The sequence below is a fragment of the Staurois parvus genome, unplaced genomic scaffold (genome assembly GCF_062004578.1).
Source record: "Staurois parvus isolate SC_StPar_1 unplaced genomic scaffold, SC_StPar_1.0 ptg000154l, whole genome shotgun sequence".
Taxonomy (NCBI): domain Eukaryota; kingdom Metazoa; phylum Chordata; class Amphibia; order Anura; family Ranidae; genus Staurois; species Staurois parvus.
Window position 1 is genome coordinate 5,186,911 of NW_028317950.1, and position 22,654 is coordinate 5,209,564.

General features: G+C 42.2%; 1 protein-coding gene across 2 annotated transcripts; it reads right to left on the reverse strand.

Moving 5' to 3' along the window:
• Window positions 1-229: 229 nt before the first annotated feature.
• On the reverse strand, window positions 230-9,602 carry LOC149463441 (P2Y purinoceptor 4-like). 2 transcript variants are annotated; one of them, XM_089674953.1, is made up of 2 exons: window positions 8,071-9,602; window positions 230-3,680 (listed from the first exon to the last, which is right to left on the reverse strand). In XM_089674953.1, the coding sequence occupies exon 2, from the start codon at window positions 3,662-3,664 to the stop codon at window positions 2,597-2,599; it is 1,068 nt and encodes a 355-aa protein (XP_089531079.1). In that variant the 5' UTR covers window positions 3,665-3,680; window positions 8,071-9,602; the 3' UTR covers window positions 230-2,596. The 2 variants fall into 2 exon arrangements, with proteins under 2 accessions (XP_089531079.1, XP_089531078.1); XM_089674952.1 differs by lacking the exon at window positions 8,071-9,602 and adding an exon at window positions 3,810-3,909.
• Window positions 9,603-22,654: the final 13,052 nt, after the last annotated feature.

Genomic DNA, 22,654 nt, shown 5'->3' on the forward strand with positions numbered 1-22,654 from the left:
TTCCCTCTGAAGGGAAGGAAAAAGGAACAGCAATTGAACTTTCCCATGTACATGGGACATATAATTCTAAATGGGGATATCATAAAGTTTTGTTCTTTTTTTTCAGAAGTGGATATACGTTTTTTTTTTAATTTTGTTACATGAAAATTTTTGACACAGTGCATAAGGAAGCTTAAAAAAAAGTTTAATACATTTCCCTAATTTTATCTCAATATATACAGTATCACACTTTTTTTTTAAATCTGTTTTTATTGTTTTGGTTTACTAGCAGACAAGTTAAATTTGCATAATTTTCATGGTATGAAACAATATAGAAAACTAATATACAAAATATACAAAACTATTCTGGAAATAAGGTATGGGCAGACAGCTGTACTGCATAGTGCCTGCAGGAGCCTGCCATTGCACCCGTGAGCTGCTGATGCAATGTTTTTCAAGTTGCAGTTTAAAAAAATAATAGATGCAAATTTTATTTACTGCAAAATCAGATGCATTTTTTTTTTTATAAAAGGGGAGCCTTTAACTATTAGAACCTGTATTTGTTGTTGTTGATGTTGCTTGTGTTGCACTGGGGAGATTTCCCTTCACCTCCTGTCCTGGTGTTGTCACTAAAACAAAAAGTCAAGGTGAACCTGCAATTGGGAAACAACAATTAAAGCTAATGAAGGCTGTAGATGTCCCCCACCCTACTAATACAAATGGGGTCTATTTACTAAAGGCAAATAGTACATGCACTGCAAGTGCAGTTGCTCTAGAGCTGAAGGGAAGCTCTGCTGATTTCTATCATCCAATCATGCCATCGTGCAAGCAAAATGCTATATTTTATTTTCCTTGCATATGATTTGGTATTCTTTGCAAAGTGAAGCTTTACCTCATTTACTAAACTCTGGAGCAACTGTACTTGCAGTGCACAATAGATTTTCCTTTAGTAAATTTCCTTTAGTAAATCAACCCCATTGTGTTTTTATTGTCATTGTGCTCTTCTTAGGTCTCATTCACACTGGCAATGACCTACATGCCTTTACAGCACAGGCGTACCTTGGTTTACAAATTTAATGCGTTCTCTGGGTTGTTTCGTATTGCGAAAAATTTGTAAACCGAAACGCGGTTTCCCATAGGAATGCATTGAAAACTAATTAATACGTTCCGGAGGTCAGAAAAAAAGTAAAAAAAAATTATTTTATCTGTTCAAAACTCTTTATAAAGTGCACTTTAAAGGCATAAATACTGTACAGGGACATGATTAAAAAATTCCAGAATGGCTCTAAAACTCGCCGCAAAAACCGCTCCAACACCTCCACACTCGACTCCACGTGCTACCCACAGACTCCAGCATGCGCGAGGCAGCGCTATAAACCTCCCAGGTGCAATTCATCCTGGGGAAACGTGCTTTGTATAGCAAAAAAATGAGTAAACCGAGGCATTCTTTTCAATGGATTTTCATTTGTAAACCAAAAATTACGTTAACAAGGCATTTAAACTTTATATGTGTTTGAAGCACATTTCTAAATACATATAAATGTATGTAATGATTTTAATGCATGCAATAATTCACACTTTGGGGTGAATTTACTAAAAGCAAACAGACAGTGCACTTTGCAAGTACAGTTGTTTCAGACCTTAGTAAATGAGATAAAGCTTCACTTTGCAAAAAATACCCAATCACAGGAAAGGAAAATAAAAAAAAACAGCACTTTTGCTTGCACATGATTGGATGATAGAAGTCAGCAACACTTTCCCTCATTTACAAAGCTCGGGAGCAATTTCCCTTGCAAAGTGCACAGTTTATTTGCCTTTAATAAAGCCACCCCTGTGTGTTTACCTGCGTTTAGACCCCTTCAGTTTAGCTGAATTTTGAGAAAACAGAATTCTGTGTGTCTAGGAGCAGATTAGATACTCCGAAGGCGTGTAAAGACATGATCTGGGATGAAGTTTGTTCCCAGATAATGTTTTCTGCATTAACATACAATGTAGGATGCAAGTGTGAAATATTGTGAATTGTCACCAGGACAGGAAGTGGAGAAAATCTTCTAAACAGGGCCATAGACATCAAAACGTTCTGACAGAGGTTTGAACCATTCCCTTCTCTATCCCATACTAAAAAAATAAATGTACAATTGTTTAAAAAGTTATTTCCTCTTTAAATCTCTTTGGGACTCCAGCGAGAAAATACACTCAACAAAGTTTCTATTTTGCAACCCCAACCCTCAGTGTGGCCATCACGAAGCCACAAAAATGTTGTAATGTTCAAAAAGTGCAAAACAATACCTGGTGATCCTGCCAGAAATCCTGTGAGCTGGACAGTTTCCATGCTCTCTGCCTATACTGCTCAGTTATCAGCACTGTTCCCAACACTCTCTGTGGATTACAGAGCACCATTCCCCTCTGTTATGGAAAAGAATAGAGGAGGGGGTGTCCTGTAGTCTTGTTCTAAAGTGACAATGCTGCTTTTCCATAGATGTAGTACAGTGAGTGTTTGATATTGGAAGGAACAAATAAAGGAAAAGGCTTAAAAAATAGAACAAATGCAGCCCCCAGATCTAAGGATTGGTAAGCAGAAATATAATACATTTTTTTTCTTGGATTCAGATTTAACTCACATCTCGCTTTGCCCTTCAAGTGATCCTGACAGACCTGTGTTTGTTATGCTTTTAGTTGGGAAAGGATCAGGGCTTTGAGTGTCTACAGGAGTCTCATCTTTGTTACTGTGGGAATAGTCTGTGATGTTTTGACGTCGTCTTTGCAGACAAGTACACCAACTTGTGAATATCCTGTTAAATCTTTCAGAAGTAAAACAGTACAGTACGGGGTCCATATAACAATTTGTTCCAGACACTATCCAAGTGATGTAAAAGGCAACTTCAACGCTTTCCAGCAAAGAACACGAATCTGGGAAGAACAATGTAATGGTAACAGCGATGGACCTGGTGATATGACAAGGAATGTAGCAAATTATGAAAATGATCAGGGAGACAAGGATAGTCTGCACTGATTTGGACACCATGACTTTGCTAAGGGAATTCATTGGATTGACTTTGAGAATGTATCGAATCAGCAGAACATAGCAGACCAATGTTATACAAAAAGGAATAAGGAGACCAGTGAATAAGATCACCCAGTTCCAGGCAAAAAATAAAACTGTTTGATCTGCTTGATGGATGCTGAGACATTTCATAACTCCGTAGACCTCAGAAATTTTGAGGGCAAAGAAAAATGGAATACCTTGACAAAGCAGACAACCCCAGACAGCGAGGCAAAGTTTCGTAATGAACGGCTTCCCAGTAAAGGTCTGACTTTTGGGGTTGGGGACAACAGTGAAATAACGATGCATGCTGATTAGGGCAAGAAAGTATATACTTCCATATGTATGAGTGCTGAGCAAGAAGACTTTGAACTGGCAGAAGAACAACCCGAAGGTCCAGTGGTCAGTAATGTAGTAAATAACAAGGAGAGGAGCTGCTGGGGTGATAATGGCATCAGAAATGGCCAAGTTGAACTGAAGAATCACCATTGAGTTCCAAGGTTTAACCTTGAACCAGAATATCCACAAACTGATGCAGTTCAAGGCAAAACCAATGAAGAAGAAGAAGCTCAAGAAGATGGGGATAAAGGCAGGAACGGGTTGTGGCTGACAGCCAGTGAAATTCCCAGAAGAGTTCATCATCTTGAAAACCTGTGAACTAAACATAAATTAGACATTTACTCAATTGCCCAAGAAATATACATTGAAAAATATATTAATTTGTATTTTTAGATGCAGCCATTATTCTCAAACATCTTACAAATGCATCTCTATTTTTCATACCTACAGTATTAATATACCACAGAGCAATAAAGACAGTTGACTGCCTTGAATTAAGAGAAATGGCTTGGCTGCCAGGCACAGACTGGAACAAGCTTCCTCCCTGGGTCAGATATAACTTCTGCACAAAATTTCCACTAGCAAAGATAAAAAATTAGTATGCAAACTAATAGTTCACGTGACTCATTTTTGCAGAAATGGATTTACAAAACATAAAATTACAAAACAAGGAAGATATTGCGTACAACCTCAGAAGCATGTACTGTATATAGGTTTAAAAAATGAGTGGAGTTTACACATAATGAGACACATAGATGGGGTAATATAGGAGGTGTTGATATTCCTACAGTAATAAACAACCTGTTTCCAATGGAATTATTATCCATTTTACATACTTTTTGTAATCTGATTGGATTGTGTAGGCAACACAGTCACTCTTCTAGGAGGCCTAAAATCTGTGTATATGATATGTTAAATTCGAAATTGCTCTATAAGGTAAACAAGTGCAGCTAACACATCTACCTATACAAGTTGATAACAAATTAGCAGCAAAAGTGCAGCGCTAGATATATAAATATATCACTCTACAATATGTTTAAATATATATACTGTATAAAAAAAATCCCAAAATCATGCATAAATGATCAACAGTGGAAATGAAATAGTTCCTAAAAGTGCAAAAGTGAATGGCTGTGGAAATAAGACCCTTTCAGGGACAGCAAAATTGTCTCAACATGAACCCATGCCAGATGGATAAACTGAATAGGGACACCGCTCCAGTACACCTTCACCATTCAGTCCAAAACACTCTTATCAGATCCATTTGAAGTATAAGTCAAGATGTGCTTGTATGTTCGTGATAAGAGCGCATCTTGACTTCTTAGAATTTAGAGGTCAAATTAATCCGGTAAGCGTGTTTTGGATTGAATGGTGAAGGTGCACTGGAGTGGCGCCCCTATTCAATTTATCCTTCCAGCACGGTTCATGTTTAGACTATTTTGCTGTCCCTCAAAGGGTCTTATTTTCACAGCCATTCGCTTTTGCACTTTTAGGACTATTTCATATGGATTCTGTGTATATGATATTATACTTCATTTCTACATTAGGCATCAACACCTGTATGTCATACTTGATTATTTTTAGAGTGCTCTGAGGGCCCAAAGTTGAAGAAAGACTTGATATGCCTAGCTCCTGTTGTCAGGATGCTGTCGGGTGAAACGTGGAAGTGCTGGTGGCCTCACCCCAAAGGGGAGACCTGGCTCTGGATCCCAGAAAGATAAGCATGACAGCAGCTGCAGTGGCTCTTTGACTAATAGCACAACCAGACACCAGCTCCGATCCCAATTATTGTCTTTTTTTAGATATTACTCTACAAAAGACATTCTCTGAGAGACTAAAGATTGATCTATTTTTCTTGTAATATATATCTATTGATACTTTTCATTTTGAAACAATGAAGGGGAAATACCAAGTTTAATCATCAATTTAGGTGATTTTTGTATAACTGATGTGTACCTTTAGTAAGGTGCAATAGAAGCGGGTCCGGACTGGCCATAGGCATTTGCCGGTGGGCCAGGCCCGCCGGGCTTTAGAAGAGTGGCCTGCTGATGACTGGCCGCACAGCAGGAGATAAGCGGTGACCGTGGCCTGGACAGAGCTAACACAAACCGCGGCCGCCGCTCACCTCCCGCTGTTCAGCTATGCCTAAAGCAGGGCCGACAGGAGGAGCGTCAGTGATGGCTCCAGTGAAGAGCAGGAAGCAGCCGCCGAAGACACACAGACACCTCAGCCGGCAGCTGAACACAGCCGCACTGAAGGAACATTGGCGGCCTCTCTCCTTCACCCGCCAGCACACTTTGACAGGTCTGTAGCAGCGGTAGGACGGGCTGCCTCTTTGCTGGACGAGCTGTCTTTTTGCTGGATGGGCTGTCTCTTTGCTGGACAAGCTGTCTCTTTGCTGGTTGAGCTGTCTCTTTGCTGGATGGGCTGTCTCTTTGTTGAATAGGCTGTCTCTTTGCTGGACGGACTGTCTCCTTCCTGGATGGGCAGTCTCTTTGCTGGTTGAGCTGTCTCTTTGTTGGACGAGCTTTCTCTTTGCTGGACAGGCTGTCTCCTTGCTGGTTGAGCTGTCTCTTTGCTGGATGGGCTGTCTCTTTGCTGAACGGGCTGTCTCTGCTGGTTGAGCTGTCTCTTTGCTGGATGGGGATGTCTCTATGCTGTACTGGGCTGTCTCTTTGCTCAGTTGGGTCCAGCAAAGAGACAGCTCAATCCAAGAAGGGACATCCCCATCAGCAAACAGACATTCCTGTCCAGCAAAGAGACATCCCGTCTCTTTGTGGATTGGGATGTCTCTTTGCTGAATGGGGATGTCTCTTTGCTATATGGGGATGTCTCTTTGTTGGATGGGATGTCTCTTTGCTGGATTGGTCTCTTTGAATATATAGGGAGCACTGTGGTTAGATTTCTAGGGGCACTGTGATATAAAGGGGACAGTGCAGTCCCCTTTATTTTTCAGTGTGGAGGACCGATATTCCATCACCAACTGCCCCCGTGATTGCACTTGCACCCACCCCCACCCCCCCCAGAGATTGGCTGTTCAGTCTAAAATGCCCAGGTCTATTTTTGGTCCCAGTCCGGGCCTGAATAGAAGTGTAGCACTACCCCCTTAGGAGTCGATGAGTTATTTTCATGTTCCCTGTTGTTCTGGACCGCTCTCTGAAAGCTCAACCCCTGCTGACACCACAGTACTCTTGACCAGTGTAAATTACCACCAGAAAGTAGATTTACACACAGAATAGAGTAAACTGATATGTTTATATTAGACTTCAGTGTAAGCTTTGTTAAACAGTGCAAAGTAGTATAGGTGAGTGTAATAGTAATTACATAGTTGCATAGTTTGTTGCTGAAAAAAGACAAAAGTCCATCCAGTTCAAACATAAAAAAAAAGATAATGATACACCCACAGTTGATCCAGAGAAAGGCAAAAAAAAACAGCAAAGCATGATCCAATTTGCTCCTACTGGGAAAAAAAACTCCTTCCTGATCCCCCAAGAGGCAATTGGATATTCCCAGGATCAACTTTACTTATAAATTTTAGTAGCTAGTTTTATTCTGTGTATCCAAGAAAGAATCCAGGCCTTTTTTAAAGAAATCCACTGAGCTGGCCAGAACCAACTCTTGAGGGAGTCTATTCCACATTTTTAAAGCTCTTACTGTGAAGAAACCTTTCCATATTTGGAGATTAAATTTATTTTCCTCCAGACATAAAGAGTGCCCCCTTGTCCTCTGTGATGACCTCAAGGTGAATAACTCTACACTGAGTTCACTATACAGTATGAACCACTGATGTATTTATACATGTTGATCATATCCCCCTTAATCTCCTCTTCTCAAGAGAGAATAAATTCAGTTCCTCTAATCTTTCCTCATAGCTGAGCTCCTCCATGCCTCTTATCAGTTTGATTGCTCTTCTCTGTACTTTCTCCAGTTCCCCAATATTCTTTTTGTGAACTGATGCCCAAAATTGAACTGCATATTCCAGATGAGGTCTTACTAATGATTTGTACAGGGGTAATATGATATCTCTCTCTCTGGAGTCTATACCTCTTTTAATACAAGGGAAGATTTTGCTCGCTTTAGAAACCGCAGCTTGACAATACATGCCATTACTAAGCTTGTGATCTACCAGAACCCCCAGATCCTTCTCCCCCATTGATTCCCCCAGTTGTACCCCCCCTAGTATGTATGATGCATGCATATTCTTAACCCCCAAGTGCATAACCTTACATTTATCAACATTAAACCTCATTTGCCACATAGTTGCCCAATTACACAGTGCATTGAGGTCAGCTTGTAAATTGAAGACATCCTGTAAGGACGTTATTCTACTGCACAGCTTGGTGTCATCTGCAAAGACTGAAACTGTATTTTTAATCCCAGATCATATATTGTTTAAAAATATATTAAAACGTAAGAGTCCCAACACTGAACCCTGGGTACACCACTGAAATCCCTAGACTATTCAGAGTATGAATTTCTGAATATGATCTTTTAGCCCAGGGGTGGGCAACTGTGGCCTTCCAGCTGTTGTTGAACTACAAGTCCCATCATGCCTCTCCCTTTGGGAGTCATGCCTGTAACTGTCAGTTTTGCAATGCCTCATGGGACTTGTAGCTCTACAACAGCTGGAGGGCCACAGTTGCCCACCCCTGTTTTAGCCAGTTTTCTATCCATTTACATACATATTTTTCCAAGCCGGTAGAGTTTACCTTACGCATTAGCCGTGTGTGGGGAACTGTGTCAAACGCTTGTGCAAAATCCAAGTATACCACGTCCACCTCCACCCCTCTGTTCAAGGTTTTGCTCACCTCACTTTGTCGCTCTTTGCAACTGCAAGTAAAGAAACAACACACACAGAGTTTCAATCAGTGTTAGCAGGCCTTCTTTTCAGAAGTTAACCTAAGACCTCCAATCTGAGGTGTTTCTAGTCCCCAGTGAGCAAGAAAACTACCAAAGATTGAGCTAGCTCTCTTTGGGCCCTCAGAATCTGATGGTAAGGTTTAAATCTGAGATTTAAAAGAGCTCTTTGACATTGTAGTTAATGTCCCTTGAAATGCAGTGAGGAATCTTCTGCACGCTCGTTGGGGCCCAGTTAGTACACAAGTAGGGAGGGGTAAAGGTGACAGTCCCTCAAAGGATTAATGCAAGGAAAGGAAGAAAGAAAGACACGTACTTTCCCTTTAAGTGGCACTTGACTTGAGTTTTTTCACTTTTAATGCACTGAGAAGGACAGCTTTAAATAAATCAGATGTCAAACTTGCAATAGGGCTTGTTAATTTAGGGGGTAGGCCAATTGTTAAGGGAGCACTGGTGTGATCTGGCCTGCAGAAGGTGTGCACTTGGGTCAGCTATAATGATTGGACTGTGCTCCAAACGTTTTCAACAGTAGTGGCTGTGGGAACTTGTTAAATTAATGTAATATCAGGAAAAGTAGCAGATATGAGGAGAATGTCAGTGTCCTCTTGTTTAATTTGTGTATGGGACTCTCTCGCCTTATTGGTGGCTTCCAGCAGATCCTGGCTGTCTCTCTCTGTCAGCAAATGAGGGCCCCCACAGTTTCTTTGGCCTCAATTGTGGTGTTCAATCTGGTCATCACGCTCCAGGTTACCTGCTGGCAGACTGTCTTGCTGAACAGAGTGGCAAGGCTAGCGGTCAGCGACTCCTCCTTGCTTCTCTTCTCTCTAGTTCTGCAGCCTGGTCTGGTTCTCCGGCAGTCAGCACAACTCTCTCCCTGCTTCTCCTCTCCAGATCTCTCTCCTCTCACTTCCTGTCCAGTTTCCCAGGCTTCTGTATATAAATGCCCCCACCCACATGCCAGCTCCTCTGGGAAATGTAGTCCTCTAGTACACTGCTCATCTGCAAAGTCCTGTGGTTCAGCATACAATGTCCATGGGGCTGTTCTACAGAGTGTGAGTGCCACTGAATTGCAAGACACTACCATTTTGTGTCTCTATTAACATCTTTACTTCCATCTGTGTTGTTGTGTTAGTTTTTTGTAGAGGAAGGCCAAAAAAAGATCTCAGGAAATTAACACTTCCTCAGAGTGAGGGTGCATTAATTGCAAATGCATGGTAAGCACATGGCAAACAGATGTACCCTTGGCAGTAATCACAGCCTAAAGTCAAAAGACAGGTCTCAATCAGCTTTGCATATCTGAACATAGTTTTCCACCATTCCTCTATGCAAAACTGTTCGAGCTCTGTTAAGTCAGAGGAGCATGGTGAGTGAACTGCTGTCTTCATTTCTCTATTATTTTGAGATTTGGACTCCGACTTAGCGATTCTAGAACATCTGCTATGTACTATAAGTAGGTGATGTTGGATCTTCAGGATAAGGCTATTTCCACACTAGATAGGCAGTTCTCATATACAAAATGGCCTCCAAGGGCACTTCAGACTTGAACCGGAGGAAGAGAGAAGAACAGGATTATTACACCAAAAAATTTGAGTCCAAAAAGTATTTATATCATTAAAATGCTTCAAAAAGGTCACTCCACTGTTCTACTGCTAGAATTGTCTACACTTGTACTTAGCATAACACAGGAAAACATAGGGTGTATGATTGTGTTTGTACATTTTGTTTGTTGTTAAAGGATAAGTTCACCTTTGGCCCGTTTTTAGGGTGAAACGTGCGTTCCCCGATCCCTGCACTCCGTGTGACAGAAGTATGGGGAGAAGTTCACCGTACTTACTATCACTGTTTAAAAACAGCAGAGCCATGTGGGGCTCTGCCTACACTGCTGCATCAAAAAAAAAGGTAAATGCACATTTTTTCCTGCAAAAATGTGCATTTATTTTTTTTTTATTTAGGAAAGTAAACTTATATTGCAAAAAAGCAATACAAAATTACTTGTCTCAAAATGCTTCAAAGTAAATACAGATGTATTTTCAAAGAATTTTAAGCTATATATTCAAAGCACTAGCTATACATGTGAAGTTTAGCTCAACCATTTTGATGGAATCAATAATTTGTGGACTCCAATCTTCTGGTGTGGCATAATATTCCAAGACATTAACACTTTGGGTTAAGTGTTACTAAACCCACAACAGTAAAATCAGTCTGTATATGTAACGCATGCTTGTTATACTCACTGTGGAACCTAAGGGGTTAATCCTCTGCATTATGTAAAAAGGCCGTTTGATCCTTTCTTCTCTGCCCCTCCTCTTGTTGAAATGACCACCTGATACAGACTGAATCCATAGTCACATGCACATGCTCAGTTTCATGTGAATTGCTAGAGTTTATATTTACTAAAATAATTGCATTTCCATGTTCTGTGTACTGTGGGAGACCAGGTAGAGTGAATGCAGGGTCCTGGGTTTAGTAACATTTTAATGTGTTATTTTTCCAAGCACATTACATTTATCTGTAGGCACTGTCTGAATGAAGATCTAATCAATCCAAATATGTTAAAGAAAAGTCAAGTTTCCTTTAAGTCTGCTTACTTTTTCATATGACTCCATAAACAGTAAATCTATTTTATAAAATACATTTAAACCACTTACCATATACTGCTTAACCTCCCTGGTGGTATTCCCGAGTGTAGCTCGGGGTAAAGTTTCAATACCACAAGCAGTAACCCCGAGCTACACTCGGGAATACCATGCGGCACTGCTCCACGATCCCTCGATCACTTACCTTGTCCTGCGCTCCCGTGATGTCCCTCCTGCAGTGTCCCCGGCAATGTAATCTGGCGGATGCCGGCATCGGTCTTCTGGGTTCCGTCCCCTGCGAGCGTCGGGACATACGGGGGACGGAATGGCGGGAAATTAAAAAATGACAAAAAGTGACATTCACTATAATCACTAAAATCACATAGTATAACATTACTGTATCAAACCATTTCACATACATTTTGTCCCGAGTGCTTTGTCCTGTGCCCTGCCTGCATTTTGACTGTTATTTCTGACTGGAAACTGAGAAACATCCATGGCGGCCAAAAAGCGTCCCTTTAGGTCAAAAGCGGTTTTAGACCAGCTAGAGAATAGCGATAGTAAATCAGAACCACTTGCAGAATTGAGTGATAATGATTCGTGGGGAAATTCGTCATCAGACACTGAAAACGATTTTGCGACTTTGCTCAGTGATGTGCGAACTTGGCGCTATATTTAAAATTTCAGTGTTTTTGGTTTGATTATATTATTGAATTAAATTTATTATATTATTATTTTTATGATTATTTATTAAATTATAATTTATGATTTCGTGTTTCAAATTTTATCATATCTGGAATGTTTACTAGACTCTTGTTCGGACAGATTTCAGTGAGTTATTCCTAAAAATTACAGGCCTACAATAAAAAAATACACATTTCCATGCAAAAAAATGTACCGCTTTCAGCACCAAGAATGTGAAATAATCATAAGAGGTTAATTAAACAAGCTTTCTCACTTTGATTTTAGAGTCGGTGTTGTAACATAACCTACACCATTAAGACCATGAAGACAAAAGAACACTCCAGGCAACTCCATGAATGGGTTATTGAAAAGAACAATCCGGGGGATGGATAAAAGAACATTTTAATTTTCAAGTCACTCAAAATCCCTGGCATGGTTAAACAAATCATTAAGAAATTGAAAGAACGTGACACACTTTCAATTGGAAAACATTCCAATCCCTACATTTACCACCACTTTATTGGAACAGTAACTTCGACAGGGATGGGGAGCATGGGATACCCTGAAAATGTAGAATAGTACAACCTGAGGACTGTTAAGCTTTTGGCTGCTCTGTACAAAAAATGTAGGCTGTATTACACAACCTCTGGCTGCACTGTACTCTCTTGGCTGTCTTGTACAACTCCTGGATGTACTGTGCAAGCATCTAGCAGTATTGCATGCTCCTGGCTGTCTTGCACAATGCCTGGCTGCACTGCATTTGCTTGGGAGGTCAGACCACCCCACAGTCACTTCTCTTCTGTATAGCAGGAAAAGTTACTCACTCATTCCCAGAATGGTTGGGCTTCCTCCCACCGACTCCCTTCTGGCTCTGCTCAGTTTCTGGACAAAGCTGTCTTTGGTAGGCCCCCCAGCTGAGCCCAGCAGGGACCTCAATGTCTACAAAGGCCCCTCTAGCTTCTTCTGCCCCGGGGCAGAGCCCCTGCCCAGGGGTCTCCTTCTGAAAGACTTCTTGGCACATCTCCCCAGGGATTGACCAGAGATCCATAAATATTCAGGCTGCCTGTCCTGCTCTACCTCCCACTATACTTCTAAAAGTCTCTGGAAGACACAGGGTAGCAGAACCACAGCCAGTGAAATACTGATCAGCTCTGAGCAATCAACCCTTGCTCCACTGTTTACATGGGAGCCACACTAAATTTACCTAGCAGCCTGCTCTGAACTAGGAGGGTGCTACATCTGTAAAGCCTATCTGCTCAGTGTGTTGAAAAATTGGGGTGACCATTGGGCGGCAGGAGGTCAAGACCCAGTTAGTAACAAAGTGCCATGTCCCTGAAGTAAGATATTGGGAAGAAGAATATTGAATGGACTTTTTAGACACAGAAACTCAGTACATAATAGAATAAAATCAATGTTCCTTTATTAACATCACATTCTAACCCCCATCATGTCTCTGTTTTCTCCCCCTTCCCTCCCCCTCCTCCTCTTTTCCTCCCCCTCTTTTTTACTCTCCTTGTCTCCCCTTCCTCTCTCCAAGCCCCCACCCCTCCTTTCCCCCTCTCTCTCCCTGCCCCCTTTCTCCCTGTTTCTATCTCTCCCTCCTCACCTTTCTCTCCACTTCCCTCTTACCCCTCTTCTCTGTCCCCCTCCTGCCCCCTCTCCCTCATCTCCCTTCTACCCCCCTCCCCCCACTATTTCCTTACCCCCTTCAACTCCTTCCTCCACCTGTCTCCCACCTTCCTCTTCTCTCTCCTCCTCCATGGTCTCCCACCCCATCTCTCTCATTCTTCTTCTTCTCTCATTTACCTCCAACTCTCTCTCTTCTCTCTCTGTGTCCACACTTTTTTCCTCTTCACTTGCTCCTGACCCCTGCACTCTACACACTAGGTCAGGGGTCTCCAGACTTTTTAAGCAAAACGTTTACTGTCCTTCAAACTTTATGAGGGCCGGACTATGACCAGTGGGAGCAGAAAATGCCCCGGCATCCGTGGGCATAAACAATCCATGTCATTGGTTTGAGTGGAAGGAATGCTGCTCCATTGTTGGTATCAATGGGTAGAATAGTGCTCCATCGATGGTGTCTGTTGGTGGAATAGTGCCCCACCAATGGTATCAATTGGTGGAATAGTGCCCCATTGATGGTGTCAATTGGTGGAATAGTGCCCCATTGATGGTATCAGTTGTAGGAATAGTGCCTCACCATTGGCGTCAGTTGATGGAATAGTGCCCCATCGGTGGTGTCAATTGGTGGAATAGTGCCCCATTGATGGTGTCAGTTGGTGCAATAGTGACCTAATGATGATGTCAATTGGTAGAATAGTGCCCCATTGATGGGGTCAGTTGTAGGAATAGTGCCCCATTGAAGGTGTCAGTTGGTGGAATAGTGCCCCATTGATGCTGTCAGTTGTAGGAATAGTGCCCCTCTGATGCCGTCAGTTGGTGGCATAGTGCCTCAAGGGGCAGATAAAGGGAAGCCAGGGGCCACATCTGGCCCACGGGCCACAGTTTGGAGACCACTGCACTAGGTTGTATGTCACATGGGCTTGGCCAAAGTGTTTATTGTCTCAACTGTTGCTGGTTTTAATTAAGTTCTTCTTTAAGGAAATCTCAGTCAGGCAAAGTGTTGTCTTTTTGTGTGTAGAAAAGCAAATGTATTTGAAAATTTGAAAAAAGGAGTATTTGGTGGGTACAAGGAACGGATCCCCATCCGTCTCTTTTTGGCGGATCGGGATCAGACACACTCTCATTTACATCCACCTATCCATAAAGAATAGAGGTTCCAAATTGGTCTACCTGAAAAAACGGCAGGCAGTCCCGATCAGAATGTCTGTGTAAAAGGGGCCTAACACACTTGTTGTCCCTGGGTGGCTACACCTATTTCTCTGCTGTATCTCCAACGGCTGCCATGTTTGCCATAGCTAGACTTCAGGTCTGCTTCTCATTTAGAAACATATATCCAGAAAGGGAATTGAAAATTGTTCATAGAGAATTCTGGTAGATATTGCAGTTAAATTGTTTGTTATTTTTTGTGGGATTTTGGCCACTCTAGTTTACTGGGTCATAGTTTTTACACAGGGAGTCTGTATTTATAGTCTTGTTTTGATTAATATTACAGTTAAAGAGTATCTCCACTTTTTTTGAGAAAAGAAAAAAAAAACATTCTGGGTGATCTAAGTACCTTTCAAGCATTTTAACAAATTTTGTTGCAGATCCCTAACTTTTGTTATTCTGAGGAAATAGCTGATTCGTTCTCTGTGCCCATGTGCAAAACGAATGTGAATGGAAGTGATTTTATAATTATCAATCAGCTGCTGCACTTGCAGGGTTCTAATGAAGAAAGTGGCATGGTCTGCATCCTTTCAGGCTTCATTTCCCTGTGGGAGTTTCTCACCAAAAATTACATATTTGTTAAAGGGGATGCCCAAAATCTGACATGTATGTTAATGCTGAGTTCTTAGAAAATCAGTAAGCCAATCACAGAAGTAGTAAATTACATTTTTGGGGAGCATTTTGTATACCATCTATGTGCAGAACATCTCCAGGTTGCCTTATTGGATGGCATTTTACAGAAAATTACAGCGCTGCATATTGAAAAGGTCATTGCAGTGGCCTGCTACTGCCAGTTCAGGTTGTCTATGATCCTCTCTGCCCAGAAATGTTTGTCTCTGCATGAAGAGGACAAAGGCTGGACCTGCTCTGCCTGCTGCTCCTATTCTCTGTGTCTGCCCAGATTTCTAATGTGCAGTGCTGTGTCTGTGAAAGAGGTTGTGTGGGCAGTGGATTTGAAATACAGCACCAGCTCTAGATCCTGGCTGCTTGCTGCTGCTATAGGCCTCAGGGAGGCAAGGCTGGGCCCTAGGGTGGGCCACAATTGGTGAGTGGGCATTCTGTACACTGAACAACCCTCCTGTCCCTACCCCCTTTTGTCCCCCCACCTCCCTCTCCCCCTTCTCCCTAATTCTAACCACCCCCTCATTTTTACCTTCTCTCCCCCCCCCCCTTTTCCCTCTCTCTTTCTTACTCTGTTTCCCCTTTCTTTCTCCATAAATCCTCTCCCTACCCCCTTTCTTCTCCCTCCTCACATTTCTTTCACCTCACTCTCTTACCCCTCCTCCATCCACCTCCCTCTCTTTCCCCCACTCCCCACTAATCCCCACTTCCTCTCCTCCTTCCTCTACCTCTCTCATACTCTCCTCCTCTCTCTCCCTTCCCCTATCTTCCACTACCCTCCCCTCCTCCGTCTCCCACCCCCCTCCCCTCCCCTCACCCCAAACTCTCTTACTTCTCTCTTTCTGTCCCCCTTCTTTCCCTCTTTCTCTCTGTTGCACCCGTCATGCAATGTTGTATGTTACTTGCTCCTGACCCCTGCCCTCTATACACTAGTTTGCACATTACATGGGCTTGGCCAAGGTGTTTATTGTCTCAACAGTTGCTGGTTTTAATGAAGTTCTTTAAGGCAAGCTCAGTCAGGCAATGTAATATCTCTTTGTGTGTAGAAAAGCAAATGTATTTGAACATTTAATTTTTTTTTAAAATGATCCTTTGTCCTGCCTTTAATGGTTGTGCATACTGGGCACACGCATAGCTGTGTGTAGCAGTCATTTTGTTCACGTCTATGCAATTTCTTCATAAGGAAGGAAGTTTATACAATACACAAACTGTTAGCTGATGCCAGGACCATGTTATCAATCCATTGATCGGGCACACAGACCTCTCCATTACCCAATCCACGACTTCAGCCTGGAAACTCTAATAAAACTGTCACCCTCCAAGCTTGAGCAATCCAGAGAACTAACAGATATACAGTTGTAAATAGCTCAGCTGAAGGGAATAGCCAATCCACATTTCTGCTAGAATGGTTATCAGCCAAGACTATAAAACGTCAGCATATTTCATAACTCATGAAATATAGACAGCACAGCCAGAATATAGACATGTTCATCTTCATCAACTACTGGGTAGCATTTTGAACCCAAACGCCCCTATGCTAGGAGGCACCAGAGTGGATTAGGCCTCCACACCCCTCCTGTGAAAAATAGATATCCGAGACCTATCATATCTATATCCATTTTGAAGCTTATTTCATGCTGTACAAAAATCTGCATGGTAGCAGACTGTAAACGGTAGGTATTCAGAATATGCATACTTAAAAGAAACTGCATTTGGGGCTTGGTCATAATTATTGTGACCTCCCAGCACCCACACCTTAAACTGGATGATTGGTTAACACACCTTTGATGCAACAGAAAAGGGAATGCCAACTCTCATTTTAGCATCAACCAAGGAACACCTAACCAGACTTGAGAGAGCCACTGTCCCATTTTTGCTTGATCAATTGGACTGTGCTAAAACCAAGGATTTGCTAGTATTCTTCATTTTCAACTCCTTTTTATTTCTCTGTTGCTTTATTGTCTCTTTGTTTCCCTGTAACAACCTTTTTTTCTGTAAATATTCTATTTGCACCATTTTTACCTTTTTCATTATTAAACCATATTTGGAAAAGTGTTGAAATTGTCTCTAAAGCTTTTAATGCAAACTAAAAGAATCCCTTTCTCTTGAAGAAGTGCTACTGTAGTATAAATCTCTGAACATACCTGTCTGTGCGTTTTGCAAACCGTTATTCTAAAATCAAATTGCTATTGCTAAGATTGTGCGTTTCCTACTTCTCAGTAAATAAGAAGTTGTGGCATTTAAAAGGTTGATTGCTTAACCCAGTGACAATCGCTCTCAGGCTACTGGCACCTAGATTGTGGTCCCGCAAGATGGAAAATCTTTGTGCAGGGTGAAGCTGAGAGTGGCAGTGTTACGTAAGCGACCACGTGGTGTGAGATTGACCAGTCTTTTGTCATAGGTTGGTGAGAAAGGCAGGGATCGGGACACCGTATTCGCCACACTGACGTTTATGTGTGAGAATATACTTCGGAGTATTTGTTGGTTACAAAGGCTGTGGTATGGATCTGTTTAGTCATCTCTCTTTAAGCCTCTTCCACTGTTAGTCACAACCTGATCATGACCACCATTTGACAGCGCTACACAGGCCACTCCATCTCTGCTCCATCTTAGGGTTCTCCAGGTCTTTTATAATTATTTTCCTACCCACGTTTGTCCTGCTGTTTGTGACTGTTTACTTGTTATGGTGTTGCTAATATTTACATATCATTTATATCACTTCAATATCAATTCTGTTTGTTTCTAATAGAAGTTTGGGTTGTCAGTAAAAAACTTATCTCTGTCAGTAAAGTTTCCATGCTTTGCCAGTAAAAAAAGTCGTTCTGCATGTATGTTTGCACAAGTGTTTCTAATGAAAATGGTATTTCTAAATATGTGGTTCTGGTAATAACACTGTGCATATTTTATGTTACCAACAGGCATGGTGCCAAGTTTGGATGCCTAAAGTTACACAAAGGTATTTTTCTGCAGAAGCTCAAAAAAAGCTGTGGTGGCATAACAGGAAACAACTTCGAGCCAGTTTCTTCCAGCCAGATATAGCACACATCTGAAGTCTATTCTAATGATGAAAAATTTAAATAAATGCAAAATATTTTTATTTCACTTTAATACTTGTTTTGATGAGGCCATTGAGTTTGCCTGCATTGCTTTGTGGCAGAAGGTTATGAATATGTTCTCCTGGAAATCCACTGAATAACACACGTCTTGTCCCTGGGTGGCTACACTCATTTTTCTGTTGTGTCTCCAAAGGCAGCTATGGTTTTCATATAAGCTAGACTTCAGGTCTGCTTCCCATTTAAAAACGTATTCAAAACGGGAAGTGAGAATTGTGCAAAGAAAATTCTGGTAGATACTGCAGTTATAGTAAATGGTTTGTTATATTTATTGGGATTTTGGTCATCCAGTTTCCTACGTCATAGTTTTTACACAAGGAGTCTGTATTTATAGTCTTGTTTTTATTAATATTACAGTTAAAGAGTAATTTCACTTTTGTTAAAAAAAAAAAACAATCCCCCCTTTGTGATCTATGTACATTGCAAAGATTTTAACACATTTTGTTGCAGATTTCTACCTTTTGTTATTCTGAAGAAATAGCTGATTCTTTCTCTGTGCCCATGTGCAAAATGAATGTGAATGGGAGTGATTTTATAATTATCAATCAGCTGCTGCACGTGCAGGGTTCTTATGAGGAAAGTGGCAGGGCCTGTATCCTTTCAAACTTGATTTCCCTTTGGGAGTTTTGCACCAAAAATGACATATTTGTTTATTTCAGGTACTAATGTAGCGCCGTCAGTGTATGCAGCACTTTACATATATATTGTACATTCACATCAGTCCCTAATCCTCAAGGGGTGTACAATCTAGGGTCCCTAACTTACATTCACATACAGTGAGGAACAGAAGTATTTGAACACCCTGCAATTTTGCAAGTTCTCCCACTTAGAAATCATGGAGGGGTCTGAAATTCACATTGGAGGTGCTTTCCCACTCCGAGAGACAGAATTTAAAAAAAAATTCAGGAAATCACATTGTATGATTTGTAAAGAATTTATTTGTCTTGCATTGCTGAACATAAGTATTTGAACACCTAAGAAACAGCAAGAATTCTGGCTCTCAAAGACCTGTTACTGTGCCTTTAAAAAGTCCACCTCTACTCCACTCATTAATCTAACTTAGTAGCACCTGTCTGAGCTCTTTAAAGACACCTGTCCACCCCACAGTCAGACGCCAACTACTACCATGGACAAGACCAAAGAGCTGTCAAAAGACACCAGAGACAAAATTGTGGACCTCCACAAGGCTGGAAAGGGCTACGGGGCAATTGCCAAGCAGCTTGGTGAAAATAGATCAACTGTTGGAGCAATTGTTAGAAAATGGAAGAGGCTAAAGACGACTGTCAGTCTCCCTCGGACTGGGGCTCCATGCAAGATCTCACCTCGTGGGGTATCACTGATGATAAGAAAGGTGAAGAATCAACCCAGAACTACAAGGGAGGAGCTGGTCAATGACATGAAGAGAGCTGGGACCAGAGTTTCAAAGGTCACTGTCGGAAGAACACTACACCGTCATGGTTTCAAATCATGCATTGCACGGAAGGTTCACCTGCTCAAGTCATCACATGTCCAGGCCCATCTGAAGTTTGCCAATGACCATCTGGATGATCCAGAGGAGACATGGGAGAAAGTCATGTGGTCAGATGAGACCAAAGTAGAACTTTTTGGTCTAAACTTCACTCGTCGTGTTTGGAGGAAAAAGAAGGATGAGTTGCATCCCAAGAACACCATCCCTTCTGTGAAGCATGGGGGTGGTAACATCATGCTTTGGGGGTGCTTTTCTGCGAATGGAACAGGACGACTGCACTGTATTAAGGAGAGGATGAATGGGGCCATTTATTGTGAGATTTTGAGCAACAACCTCCTTCCCTCAGTCAGAGCATTGAAGATGGGTCGTGGCTGGGTCTTCCAGCATGACAACGACCCGAAGCACACAGCCAGGATAACCAAGGAGTGGCTCCGTAAGAAGCATATCAAGGTTCTAGAGTGGCCTAGCCAGTCTCCAGCCCTAAATCCAATAGAACATCTTTGGAGGGAGCTGAAACTCTGTGTTGCTGAGCGACAGCCCCAAAACCTGACAGATCTAGAGGAGATCTGTGTGGATGAGTGGGCCAAAATCCCTGTTTCAGTGAGTGCAAACCTGGTCAAGAACTATAGGAAATGTTTGACCTCTGTAATTGCAAACAAAGGCTTCTGTACCAAATATTAACACTGATTTTCTCAGGTGTTCAAATACTTCTGTTCAGCAGTGCAAGACAAATAAATTCTTTAAAAATCATACAATGTGATTTCCTGAATTTTTTTTTAAATTCCGTCTCTCAGAGTGGGAATGCACCTACAATGTGAATTTCAGACCCCTCCATGATTTATAAGTGGGAGAACTTGCAAAATCGCAGGGTGTTCAAATACTTCTGTTCCTCACTGTACTAGGGCCAATTTAGACAGGAGCCAATTCACCTACCAGCATGTCTTTGGAGTGTGGGAGGAAATTGGAGTACCCGGAGGAAATCCACGCAGGCACAGGGAGAATATGCAAACTTCAGGCAGGTGGTGCTGTGGCTGGGTTCGAACCAATGACCCTAGTACTGCCAGGTGGAAGTTCTAACCATTTAGCCACTGTGCTGCACATATTTGTTGCAGGGGATGCCCAAAATCTGACATGTATCTTAGTGCAGACTTCTGGGAATATCAGTAAGCCAATCACACAAGCAGTAGGAGGGCATCTGTATATCATCTATGTACAGAATGCCTCCAGGCTGCCATATTGCATTGCATTTTACAGAAAATTACAGCACTGCAGATTGAAAGGGAAAGGTAATTTTTAATAACATTCAATTACAAAATGACTTGTGTAATAAGCTATATATATTTTTTTAATTTTCTATTTTTTCCATGAAAGTGGAGTTACCCTTTAAGACATTGTAAGAAGCAAGAACACCCAATTTGTAGAGTGCATGAGATTTCAAGGTAGATGAGCAAAATGTGCAAAAAAAAAAAATAAAATTATCACACTTGCTAAAATAGACCCTGAAATTTAAAGGGTAACTCTGCTTTTGCATCAAATGAAAATGTCACCTCTCCACACCCTCCCCACTCCTTTGGTTCCTGCTACACTTAGCTGTTTAGTGTTAGGTTTGCTGGATGTTCTACTTTCCCTCTCCTATGGGACTAGCAGCTGGTCAGTAATGGCACACCCCCTCTGGCAGTGTCCCAGGTACTAGGCGAAAGCCCGCCCTGCTTCTTTCCTCCTGATTGGCCATGCTGCTCTGATGTTTTTTTTGGCCTTGGATTCTATGTTGCTGACCACTGGTCAGATTACTAAAATAGCAAAAAGTGTAATGTGTGCTCAACAAATGGAAAGGCTGCAAAACAAGAGTCCATTGAGAGTCCTTTTCAGTACACCAGGGGTTAACTTCACTTGCTCCATTACACTTGTTACATGGGACACTAGAGGGCACAATCTAAGTGTAGATTGAGCCCTCTGGTGTTCTTTTTATCAGATTGTTGACTACTCTGGTTTTCAGTCTGCCTTGACCTCAGACTGTTGACTGGATTATGCTGAACTGCTGCCCACTCTCACTGTGGAACTGGCTTCTGAGTTGCACTTGGCCACTGCCAGCCCTGCCTGCAGAACTGTGTACTGGATCATTCTTATTTGCAGCCTGCCCTGAGCCAGGACTGTCACATGGACGCTCTTCTGTGTTGCTATGGGCCCTGCCTGATCAGCCTCAAGATTACAGGTACACCTTTTCTGTTACCTTTGCTCAGTCCTGGTGTCATGTGGCCAGGTACTATAGCATTGTGTGTTATGAACTGGGGGCAACTTAGTACCAGTTGGTCTGCTTACCTTAAGGCAGTGGTCTCCAAAGTGTGGCCCGAGGGCCAGATGCAGCCCTTTACTTGCTTTTATCTGGCCCTTGGGGCAATATTACATCCTCAGACACCAACAATGGGGCATAATTCCCTCCTCTGAAACCAATGAAGGGGCACTATTCCTCCCAATGACATTAATGATGGGGTACTATTTCTCCCAATTATACCAATGATGGGGCATAATTCTTCCCACCTAATGATACCAATGAGGGGGCTCAATTCCTCTCAAAGACATCAAAGATGGGGCATTGTTTACTCCCACTGATCTCAGGGCATTTTCTACTTCCAATGGCCACAGTCCGGCCCCTCTAAAGCCTGAAGGACAGTAAACTGGCCCTTTGTTTGGAAAGTTTGGAGACCCCTACCTTAACCCCTCGACACCGAGCGCACACAAATATGCCGAGCGGCTGCATATTTGCATGCCAGTGAAAATACATATGTGCGCCCTGCACGCTCCCAGCACATATGTCCGTGACTCACAGAAAGGTCCCAATCTCCCCTTTCGATTGGGACCTTTTCCGATCATGTGACTGCCGTGATGGCGAATCACGACGATCACATGACCCTAAAACCCCACCTACCTCCCAGCTTCTGAAACTCTTAAAGGGCCGGGAGGCACCAGCGCTAAGAGGTTAAGAGATCAAGGAAGAAATATGGAAGTAACACCCACTATCTATAGTTCTTGACCTAGACACCAGGCTGATCATCATATTTAGCAAGTAAACCACAGCCTACGCTTGCCAATTGACTGATTCCTACACTTCTTACACAGTCCCAGAGGTTGTGTATCAGAGTACTCT

Excerpts from the sequence above, each read along its gene's own strand:
- LOC149463441 (XM_089674953.1), bottom strand. The coding sequence starts at position 3,664 with ATGATGAACTCTTCTGGGAATTTCACTGGCTGTCAGCCACAACCCGTT.